This window comes from Malaclemys terrapin, chromosome 5 (assembly GCF_027887155.1).
Source record: "Malaclemys terrapin pileata isolate rMalTer1 chromosome 5, rMalTer1.hap1, whole genome shotgun sequence".
In the NCBI taxonomy this organism is placed as follows: Eukaryota; Metazoa; Chordata; order Testudines; family Emydidae; genus Malaclemys; species Malaclemys terrapin.
Window position 1 is genome coordinate 52331047 of NC_071509.1, and position 12477 is coordinate 52343523.

A 12477-nucleotide genomic window follows, 5' to 3' on the forward strand; every position below is an offset into this window, starting at 1 on the left:
CGCGACCCGTGCCCCAACCCTGAGTCCCGCACCCCCTCCCGCACTCCGAACTCCTCCACCTAGGAGCAGCAGGGACATGTCGCTACTTCCGGGGAGCCCCGCGGAGCCAGGTAGGGAGCCTGTCGGCCTCACACCAACCAGACTATAAACCGGATTTTCTATGAAGATTAGAAATGCTGGTTTATAGAGCTTTCCGGTTGGCACACGGCCAGATAACACAGCTTTTACTGTATATAACAAACATTTATTCAAATTCTTGATTTTTACACTTTTTGGTGTTAGAAAATGATTAATTACACTTCTTATTTACTAAAAAATGTTTTACTTGTGATGTGTCAAGCTGCATTTGGATGGAAATTTGAATTCAGTTAAATTCACAAAACAACACTTTAAAACTGCTTTTTGTTAATGAAATCTCCTTTAAATGTGCTGAACAAGAAAAAAAGTAAATTTATCAGAACAGGTTTTGTACTTAAAACGAACTGATTTATTAAACAAAGGTAGCATTAGCTGTAGTTAGAGTATTGAACTGATTGTTTCTGGTCACCATGACCTACAAGATTATAGATCTAGTAGACCCCATCCTCTCACACGTCATTTTTATTCATAGATTGGTAGAAGAAATCAACCTTTCCTTTTTCATTCCCAATCAGTTTTTCAAGTTTGAATGAACTTGTCATTGAACTGAACTAGCTACAGAAACAGAAATGGGTTAGCCCTTCAACAAACTCTGGTTTCAAGTTCTTAGCCACTGACTTTGACTTTCTTTAGTTCAGTGGTTTGACTTTGTTTAAAACATTGGCAGAAAATGTACTGTTTGAATATTTTTTAAATTTAAGTGATTACAGTAGATTATAGTGAACTGATGCCTTAATAGAGATTGTCATAAATTCATATTTAAATTAAATAGGTTTATTTAAAAAAATAATAATTTAATTTTAAAAATCTGATTTCAAAATTGGATTTTTATTTTTTTAATTGATTTTTCTTTAATCTACTTTGATTGGTATCTAATTTAATCAACTGTAGTCTATGCACAAGTGTTTGAGTTTTAACTATATAAGTTTGAAGAGTCTTTCTTCTGTTAAAGTATTTGGGACAAAAACAGTTTAATACAGAATGTTAAATTTCCTAAAGGACCCATTTTTAATTAATTTTAACTCAAATAAATTGATGTACTTGAAAATGTATTTGGTATTTGAAGAGTAAGTGCTGTGATTTTAAGGAGGATATCCTGTATTCATCCGAAAGGTATGAATACATCCTTTAAGTGCAAAACTAAATTCAACCTTAACTAGAGCCACGACTGGTACTCTGTAACATAAGCTTTATTATAATTAAATAAGAAAGGTACAACTATCATTAACAATTTCTTGCTTTGATTAGAGTTAAATTATTGAACAAGATACTCCACACTCTTGCATTGTCACATGCCTGTGGTTTGTTTGTTTGTTTTTAACTGGTTAATACTTTTCATCTATAACAAAATAACTATAACTAAACTGCATTCATGTCAGTACAGATTACTAGTTGACTTTGCCTTCCTCAGAATATTGTTTTCATTAGCTGCAGTTGAAAACAAAACACTTCATTGTACTCAAACTTTCTGATGTAGTAGATCATAAAAACCAAACAAAAGAAAAACCAAGTTTCAGTAAACTGATTATATAAACAGAGAAACTGGCATTGAGAGATCTGTTTTTTGTGCATTGATTGGCAAGGAAAAACTAGTTTTCCTGCTTTCTCCATACTGATCAGCTTCTCAATTAAAATAAACATCATACAAATTTTGAAAATGGTCTTTTTACATCTACCGTAGATACTACAAAATATCAATCCACTTCAACTTGCTAAGCTATCATTCTCAATTTATTTAAATATTATAAATTAGTGAGTTTAACCTTAAAGTTAATTTTACAACAAATTTAATGTATTTTTAAAAATTAAAATATCCCATTTAAACTGACTTCTTCTTTTTTTAAATAATCCATCCTGAAAGGGGCTGCATGGTGATTCCTTTTTAGCACCTATGTTAAACATATAAAAGGAAAAGATCCTCTAAACTACGTTTTCAGTCTCAAAGATTAAAAATAAAACTCTGAAACAGTATTCTGAATTACATCAATCTGTTCTCAATTTATTTATTTGTATTACTATAGTACGTAGGAGCCCTAGTCATGGATCGAGACCTTATTGTGCAAGGTGCTGTACAAACACAAAACAACAAGATGGTACCTATCATTACTAAGCAGTGAAATACTTGACATTCTACAAGAAGGAAGAACTTTCTGAATCTCAGATGTAATCTTGATTCTCTCCCCTACCATAATCTAACTACATAATGAAATCCAAAGCCTCCTGTATGATATGCTCCCCTAGAAGTAGGGATCTTAGCTTGTAGCCTTAGAACCACTGGCAGTAAAACTGTTAGGCTGTGTTCCTACATTGACCTCAATACAACAATGGCCACACACTGAACAATGGGAAAACAAAATATGGAATAGCAGCTCATTTGATGAGCACCTTCCATCATCTGCACTGAGTGAGGCTGGGTTCTGTGGAAAAAATGGTATGTGATCATGTAATTAGAGACCGTATCATAGTGCATATGCACAAGGGGGAGGGAATTAACATTAGAAGGGCAACACTAATTCTGCATTTCCTAACTTCTGAGCACTCGACATTGCAACCTTAATGTTCTTTAAATGTAGTTATTTTTCTGTGTAATTTCCTAAGTTTTTAAAAAGCAAACTGTAAGACCAGAAATTCCATCATGTGGCATCATATTGCCTTCAACAGGTTTGGAACCTTTACTCCACTGTACAGATCTCTGCTACTTGAGCAGACTGAGTAAATGATAGCATAATAAGTTATCCTCTAAATTCCCAACACTAAAGGTAGATAAGACACCCACTTTGCTAGTGGGATTTACAGTTGTTGACAGCAGAGGAACGGCGAAACTCGGGAATCTTGCATTCCATTCCAGGCTCTAGTGGTCGCATACTCTTTGGCCAATTTCTCCTAAGCTTGATCCTTTCGACTCCATCCTCTCCAACCTGTCCCTGTCCCAGTCCTGTCTCTTTTCCACCTTTATCTCTTTGTCCCAGTCTAATTCTCTGCGCCAGTCTCAATCCCGACTCTTCATCTCAGTTGCAGTCTCCTTGCCCAGCTATTCCACATCCCCTCCGCCTGCCACTCCTTATCCCCAGACTCTTTTCCCACCCAACCCCAATTTTCCTTGTCCAAATTGTATGTTCAGCCTCCATATTCTCCATCCCAACTGGCTCCAGTCTCAATCTCCCTCCCCAGGTTCCTCATCCAATCTCAGTGTTCCCCCACCTCCAGGCTCATTGTCCCTGTTTCCTTGTGCAGCAATCTCATTTCTCCCCAGCACTGTAGCTCAGATCAGCATCCCCTCAGCCCACCCCACTGAGTCCTAGTTCCAATATCCTTGCCAGGCCAGTTTCAGTCTTCTACTCTGATCTTCAATCAATCTCAGTCTCCTCCTCCTTACTTGCTGCCAGTCCCCACTCCCTATTTCCCTCCTTGACTCCCAGTCCGTCTCCTTGCCGACCCAGTCCCATTCTCCCATCCCCCAATTCCATGTCCCTGTTTCCCTTCCCTTGTTTTCCAGTCTCCAGTCCCACCTCCAGGTTCCTTGTCCCAATATACTCCTCCACCCAGGTACAGTTCTTGTCCTCTTGACATTCAAATAAGGCAACTTCCTCACGTGCACTGTCTGGTTCCAGCAGGGAGAGCATTGAGAGCACAGGAGGGACAGTTTCCCTGCTCTCAGTTCAGATGCCCAAATGCACCATGGCCCAGAGCAGCTCAGAACTGCAAATGCAGTGAAGTCCTGCTCAGCCCCATGAAAATGTAATCTTCAGGAGAGTTTAGCTGTGATCTATAACAAGTCTCTACTGTGACTATGTGAATTAAGATTAATTAAAAATTTAGACACTGGCCAATTTTTTACAGGGATGGTACAAAGCACATCCCTGACACAAAGGTCACCTGCCTTCCAAATTTCAAGCCCCTGCTCCAAATTACAGCAGGGGGACTAGAGCTTTTAAAAGAAAAGGTTGGCAGAATTTTAACATTGGCAACACAGTGTATTTTCCCCCAGCCCTCATTCTTGGAAAGGCAGAAGCATTTTGGCTGAACTTTTCAAAAAAAAAAAAAAAAAAAAAAATTTGACCTAAGGCAAACATCCAGTATGGAAAAATTCATCCCAAACGGTTAAAGCCTGGAAAACTTATGAGCAACTGAGAACAGGGTCTTAAAATGAGACATGCCTAGTAACCTTATCAACAGGTGGTGCTCCGTCCTGCCTAAATAGACACAACCTACATCCCTGCACATCCCTGTTTCCCCCTCTGCTCCCACCCATGCTCTGTTCCCCTAACCACCTCACATTCTGATAATGGTGGAAGTACCCTCCGGATTCAATGGGTGCCCCTTACTAAACTCTAGTGTAATCACAGGATGAAATAAAACAAAAAATAAATACAAAGAGCATGAAACGACAGCGCACCGGGAGGTGGCCCAAGGGGCTGGTCCAGTGATGGGGCCCTGGCCCTGCCTCAGCACAAGACTCACTTTACCCTAGGGTCAGTGCTGGTTACTCACAGTAATGAGGAAGAACCTGCCTGGGATGCGGTGGGGAAGAGGCCCCACCATGAGCATGTACATACCTGGCTAGTCCTCACTACTCTCAACGTTGCCCCTGAATCCCTGTGTCCTGCTCCTCTGCTGAAACCCCACACTGAATGCTTCCTCCCTTCAATTTCCTCATAATCCCCCATCACAATCCCTCTATAATTCACACACAGTCTTGCTCTCTTCCCACCTCATGCCCCCTTGCTACCCAGTGTGCTTCCATGTTTTCACTACTTAATTTTTTTCAAGTAAATATTTATTTCTTTCCAACCCCTATAGTCACATTCAACAGTTTCATATCCTGTAAATTTACCTGTTAAATTCTCACTTTTTTTTTTTAAAGTTACCCTGAATCCCAGAAGATAAACCAAGAAGACAATAGAATAAGGAGCACATTCACCTGTACACACCAGTTGCTTTGCAAAGCGGCTGTAAACCCAATTTAACTGGCTAGTAAACTTTGAATGCTGTTGCGCTGCTTCAGAGCAGTGCAAAGCTGACTGAATGTACTGCTGAATCTGGCCCTCGTTAAAAAAAATTTAACTTTTATTGAAGGTGAAAACTACACATCTTTCAAATTGTTAGAAATATCACCTTGTAGCAAAATTTTAAGGGTTTTTTTGGTTCATGTGTAAAAATATTAAAAAAAAATCATAAAACATTTCCAGAGGGAAAAATAAACCTACTTTAAAACTAAGTTGAAGTGGCGCATATGTATCAGTAACTTAAGGTTAAATGCAACAAGGATATTGTATTTATCTAAAAAACAAGCATTAAATACCCAGGAAATTCAGAATTAAAGTTAAACTTAAAAGAAACCCAAACGTATTAGGGTATGGAAATATGAAAATAAGGAACTTAAGTAGTCTTAACAGTACCCTGTAGTGATATGGTGGGGGGAAATATGAACCCCCACTTTTGCAACAATCTTAAGGTGTCTTTTTAAATAAATTCCAGTTAATCTGGGACCACAACATTAAACTGCATTAATTATTGCTGAATGGTTATTGCCTGGCATCACAGGGCAGAGTTAAGGTTGTTTGGGTGTATTCCCAAATATGTTATGGGATGGAAATATGCAATAGTTTGATGAATAAGTTACTCCCAAGAAAATGAGAAATACACCTCTACCCAGAAATAACGATGTCCTCGGGAGCCAAAAAATGTTACTGCGTTATAGGTGAAACCGCGTTATATTGAATTTGCTTTGATCCGCCGGAGTGCTCAGCCGCCCCCCCGGAGCGCTGCTTTACCGCGTTATATCCAAATTCGTGTTATATCGGGTCGCATTGTATCAGGGGAGAGGAGTATATAATTCCCCTTTTTTTACTAACAGTCTATGAAGAAATATAATTTATTGATTAAAACAAGACACTGTTTGTACAAGGCATGTATGCATTATCAGACAAACTCTCACCTTTTAGGTCCCAGTCTTGCCAAGAGAAGCATGCAGGTGACCCCTGAGACCAATGTAGAGACTCACAGAAAATAAATTAGGTTCTGCAATTCTCTTGGCAGGACTGGGGCCTTGGGGGAAATAAGCCTACACTTCCAATACATCTTCAAATCACCAGGGCCTGATGAAATGCATCCTAGAATACTCAGGGAGCTGACTGAGGAGATATCTGAGCCATTAGCAATTATCTCTGAAAAGCCATGGAAGACGCGAGACATTCCAGAAGACTGGAAAAGGGCAAATATAGTGCCCATCTATAAAAAGGGAAATAAGGGCAACCCGGGGAATTATAGACCAGTCATCTTAACTTCTGTGCCCGAAAAGATAATGGAACAAATAATTAAGCAATTTGCAAACACCTAGAAGATAATAAGGTTATGAATAACAGTCAGCATGGATTTGTCAAGAACAAATCACATCAAACCAACCTGAGAGCCTTCTTTGACAGGGTAACAAGCCTTGTAGATGGGGGGGAAGCGATAGATGTGGTATATCTTGACTTTAGTAAGGCTTTTGATACTGTCTCCCATGACCGTCTCATAAACAAAATAGGAAAATACAACCTAGATGGAGCTACTATAAGGTGGGTGCATAAATGGTTGGAAAATCGTTCCCAGAGAGTAGTTATCAGTGGTTCACAGTCATGCTGGAAGGGCATAACGAGTGGGGTCCCACAGGGATCAGTTCTGGGTCCAGTTCTGTTCAATATCTTCATCACTGATTTAGATAATGGCATAGAGAGTACACTTATAAAGTTGGCAGACGATACCAAGCTGGGAGGGGTGGCAAGTGCTTTGGAGGATAGGATTAAAATTCAAAATGATCTGGACAAACTGGAGAAATGGTCTGAAGTAAACAGAATGAAATTCAATAAGGACAAATGCAAAGTACTCCACTTAGGTCGGAACAATCAGTTGCACACATACAAAATGGGAAATGACTGCCTAGGTAGGAGTACTGCGGAAAGGGATTTGGGGGGTCATAGTGGATCACAAGCTAAATATGTGTCAACTGTATAACACCGTTGCAAAAAAAGCAAACATCATTCTGGGATATATTAGCAGGAGTATTGTAAGCAAGACACGAGAAATAATTCTTCGGCTCTACTCCGCGTTGATTAGGCCTCAACTGGAGTACTGTGTCCAGTTCTGGGCGTCACATTTCAGGAAAGATGTGGACAAATTGGAGAAAGTCCAGAGAACAACAACAAAAACGATTAAAGGTCTAGAAAACATGACCGATGAGGGAAGATTGAAAAAATTGGGTTTGTTTAGCCTGGAGAAGAGAAGACTGAGAGGGGAAATGATAACAGTTTTAAAGTACATAAAAGGTTGTTACAAGGAGGAGGGAGAAAAATGGTTGTTCTTAACCTCTGAGGATAGGCCAAGAAGCAATGGGCTTAAATTGCAGCAAGGGCGGTTTAGGTTGGACATTAGGAAAAATTTCCTGTCAGAGTGGTTAAGCACTGGAATAAAGTGCCTAGGGAGGTTGTGGAACCTCCATCACTGGGGATTTTTAAGAGCAGGTTGGACAAATATCTGTCAGGGATGGTCTAGATAATACTTAGTCCTGCCTTGAGTGCAGGGGACTGGACTAGAAGACCTCTCAAGGTCCCTTCCAGTTCTATGAAATAGATAATGAAAATGTTTTGACTCTTGTCAACAGATGAAAACCAACCTCTCTTTTGGAAACACAAAAGTAAGTTTAAAAATCAAGCTTTTTCACTGATTTAAATCACATTTTTAATTAATACATCTGACCTTCTATACTTTGTTACTGATATATACATCAATTTCAAATACACTGTATAATAGGCAAATAATCTGAAATCCATTAATTGAAAGACAACCTGAAAACACCTATTTTACAAAAAGTCAAACAATTTTATAACGTATAAGCTTTGAGCTTTATAAATGCCTCAAATTATCAAAGAATAGGAACACTGAGCAAATTTGTCAATGAAAACATAACTTTTTCTCCTCTTTTTTCCAGGTACGTAGTTTTCATACCCAACAGAGAACACCAGCTGTTAGTTGGTGAGACACTCTAGCATGCATATTTTGCTAGCAATGTCATCCCTATCACCCACTAAAAACTGGAGCTGACCTACCGATATAAAAATAAGTACTTTAATAGTTGACTCCCTGATTTAAATCACTTTTTATGGTTTGTCAAGTTTAAAGATATTAGAACTTTAGAGAAACGTGTAATATTTAAAAATGAGGGACGCTTAGTAGTAGGATGAAATAATAGGAGTGTTACCAGCAACGCACTTACTATGGTACCATACCAACTAGAATCTGGTGGTCTGAAAGTTGTAGATCTGAAATAAATGGGGGCGGGAGGGGAGAGAAGTTTTTAAATAACAAGAGACTTTAACCTCTTACTTTATTTGGGCCATTCTGCATATAGTTCTAGTTTGTTTTAAAGGAGAACTCTGTTCAGAAAGCAAACTTGGAAAATGGTCTTTAGACATTAAACCAGGGATAGTCAATAGGTGAACCGCGGGCCAAAGCTGGACCACCAGACACACTTTTGACGACAAAATCTTTTTATTGATTTAATACAAAAATAACAACATTTCCTCTGGAGTCTGGACCTTGACTATATTTTGACCAAGAAATTTGGATCTTGACAAAAACTAAATTGATTACTGTGCAAATAAAAAGTTTAATGCAGGGGTATTCACCTGCATTCCCTTTGTTATTTTTTAAAACAGTTTTAATTAAGGACTCTCTCACACATAACCCATTTTCTCCTCCTGGTGGATGATGGTCAAGTAATAATTCTGTCTTTGTGACATTAATCTGTAGTCATGAAAATGACTGATAATACAAATTCAACATTATGACTCCAATGCAAGATCAGAAAGGATAAGACAATAGACTATGAAGGAGGAAGCCTTTATTTAAATACAAACACAATCAGCAACTGTTTTAAACTGCAGAATCAGTGAGAAGACCATAAATATTCCTTCTGCTTGCTAGATCTGTGATAAAATTTTCCAGATCTCTAAAATGCATGTTTCTGTAAATCAAGGAAGAATGCTTTGCATAACAAAAATCTAAATGAAAAATAGCTTTTATATCTTATCCCAAATATGTTTGAAATGTCTCTCTAGTGTCAAAGTCCTCATTTAAGGAAACACAATGATACAGAAGTAGGAATTACAAACGGGTTGCAATTTCATTAGAAGGAAAGAGGTGAAAGACTCCAATAAGAATTTTCAGTCTTCTCTGATGTCACGGAATTACATTAAATAGATGTCATTTAGGGTGAAGAGAGGGAAAATGGGCAACTGAGGACATTCAGAGCATATTTAATACTGGGTGGGATATACAAACCAGATGAAGACCACTCAAAATAGGCACTCTTTTGGCCACCCAAAAGATCAAGTACACTCTACCCCAATATAACGCGACCCGATATAAAGATCAAGTACACTCTACCCCAATATAACGCGACCACATATTCGGATATAACGCGATAAAGCAGTGCTCGGGGGGTGGGGGGGGGGGCTGCGCACTCTGGTGGATCAAAGCAAGTTCGATATAACACGGTTTCACCTATAACGCGGTAAGATTTTTTTGGCTCCCGAGGACAGCGTTATATCGAGGTAGAGCTGTATTAGAGATTAGGAGGTTTTTTTTTATTAAAACAATTCACATGAATAGTTGGCAGGACTGGCAGCCCAGAGCCAAATCCCTTCTATGAGCCACAAGTGTGAAGGCTTTTCCATGCTTTCCCACCAATGTGCCTTGATCTTGGACCACAGGACCCACAATCAAGGAACTGAAAAGAGAAGTGTCTTAATTTCCTTTAGTTCTTTGCCTTTTTAATAAGAACAGTGAAAAGGTTGCCAACTAGTGAGCAATGACAGTTATGATTTTAATATAGTATATGATCAGCTGTCCACTAGAAATGGACTATTTCACATATGCTATTGGATGGTAACAAGTACAAACCAGAGCTGTATTCAAACTGACCTACAAACAAATCATTCCCTTCCTTTCAACATCTTCTCACCCCTAACATCTCTCCCAAAGAACACCTAGGCCTTATGTATGCTTTCTGATTTCTCACCAGCAAATCAATGTATTTCTGCATTGATACTTTCCCTGACATTAACAACAATATTAGTGAAAAGTTAACCCCAATATCTTGAATAGCTTTGCATCACATCTGATAATAGGATACAGGGCCTTTAACTTCTATGCTGTTGCCCCAAATCCAGTCCAGTTCAGTAGTGAATACAACATGAAGAAGCTTGTGCTTCCCCTATTCTATCTTTTGCAGATTTTTTTTTAAGTTTTCAAGAATATGCAGTACCATTCATAAGCACTAAGTGATTTGTTTTAAATAGAGTTCCTAATAGAATAGATCACAGAAAACAACCTAGCCTGTGAAATTATTGAAAACTTAAATACACTTTTATTTTAGTCACCACCAGATCCCCACTGATACCCGGCCAAAAAAAAAAAAAAAGGAAGCCACAGCAACAGTGGGTCGGTCACCCTCATCACATGCCAAAAAGCTAATGACATTGTTTTGCGTGTGCTTGTCAGACTGGATGGCTGCTCTTACTGTATTTACTAAGACTTTTCAGACCACAAGAGAACGTTGACGCTTGATAAAGGAGGAGGCTGAGACAGTGACTAACAGCAGCATAAACAACTACAGGTCATGTACTTGTAAAACAAAATAGCAACCAAATGTCCCACTTCCTGACAGCTCATCATTGGATTTCATACTTTACATACCTCTGTTAATCACAACCCAGGTCAGCTTTGTTTCCTTAATGTCTCAATAAACGATCTGCCTGTGAAGGTTTCTAGCCAACAGTACTGAGGGCTTTACAACGTGACAAAATGCAAGATGCGGCACCGGGGAAACGCCACAGGTGCCCCCACGGTTCGCTACGAAGAGGCAACAGGGAGGGAGGAGCTACACTCCCCCGACCCGGGCTGGAAGTTCAAAGCCAGACTCGCAGCCTGGCTCCTTGCAGCAGCGGAGCTTTCCGCCAGGCCCTTTCCAACGAGCTGGCAGACAGCAGGCATCGCCAATCGCATCACACCCCACGGGGCACCGCCAGGGCCGATCCAGCTCCCAGAGCAGGGGATGGACGGGGCACAACTCTGCCCGCTCCCCCATGGAGCCCAGGCTCGCACATTCCCCCCGCGCCCCGGCCCCGGCCCCATCGCGTGCCCGCGGCCTACCGCCCTCCCTTCCCCCCGGCGCGGCCCTTACACGGTGACATGGCCAGAGCCGCGCACCACCACCGGGTCGGGCGAGTATTTCAGCAGCTGCTCCTCCAGCGCCCGCTCCTCGTCCTCCTCCTCCTCGTAGATCTCGTCGAAATCCGCCATCGCCGGGCCGCGCTGTGTGTCCGGATAAGGAGCGGGCAGGCGGCCGGGGTCCACCGGCGAGGCTGAGCCGGCGTCGTTGCGGCTCAGGGGCAGGAAGCGCCCTTCATTATCCGGGGAGGGGGAGAAACAACAACATCCGGGCCGGGCCGCGGCGCCAACGCTAGCGCCGCCCCAGCCGAGGGAACCACAGCAACAGCGCCAGCGCCGCCGCGGCCTCGCGAGAGCTTGCGGGTGCGGGCTGCTGCGCGCGGCCCTGGCTCTCTCGGGGGCGGCGAGCGCGCGGCTGGGGGCGGGGGCGGCTGGGTGGCGAGAGGGAAGAGTGGCGCGGGCGTGACTCCTGGCTGGGATAGTTCGGGCAGGTGTGGAGGGGGCACTAGGGCTGGGAGGAGGCTGGGGCGGTAATTAGGGGAGATGGGCCAATGTTGCCTTTGCCCAGTGGTGGGTTAATGCCCGGGCCCGGCCAATTTGGGGCCCCCTCAGGAGCGTTAAGAAGAACAGGAGTACTTGTGGCACCTTAGAGACTAACAAATTTATTAGAGCATAAATTAGAGCTCCCCCTCAGGAGCGTTGTCACTCTGGCCACGCCCTCTGCTGCTCCTTCCGCCTGCGGCCCCGCCCCCAGCCAGGTTGGAAGGTGATGGAGCCTGTGGTAGAGTGGGTAGGTTTGCGTCCCCCGTATGGAGCTGGAACAAGCCTCTTCTCCCTTTCACTGCCACCCCCTGGAGCTGGCCTGAGCCACTCGCCCAAGCCCCGTTGTCCCACACACAGGGCTGAACTGAGCCCCGCCTCTCACCCCTCCCCTACCCCTTTTTGGTAAAAATGGGCATTTGTATAATTTGCCCTTGCAAACTGGTGATCTGTTGGCAAGAGCAAATGAGACAAATGCCCAGTTTTACCAAACCGGTTGGATATCTAGAGCCAAAATGGAAGGTATGATTAACCCTCAGCCAGGGATCCCCAAACTTTTGATTGTGTGTCCCCCTTACCTGGTCTGTG

The 12477-nt window shown here is 41.9% G+C and overlaps 1 protein-coding gene across 1 annotated transcript in view; it reads right to left on the minus strand.

Annotated features, from left to right (window-relative positions):
* The window catches only part of CHIC2 (cysteine rich hydrophobic domain 2), a 49789-nt gene extending 38115 nt beyond the window's left edge, over positions 1–11674 (minus strand). Inside the window, exon 1 of the mRNA XM_054029118.1 lies at positions 11363–11674. Within this exon, the coding sequence (XP_053885093.1) occupies positions 11363–11481 (119 nt within the window). The 5' untranslated portion in view covers positions 11482–11674. The remainder of the gene's footprint in view (positions 1–11362) is intronic.
* Positions 11675–12477: the final 803 nt, after the last annotated feature.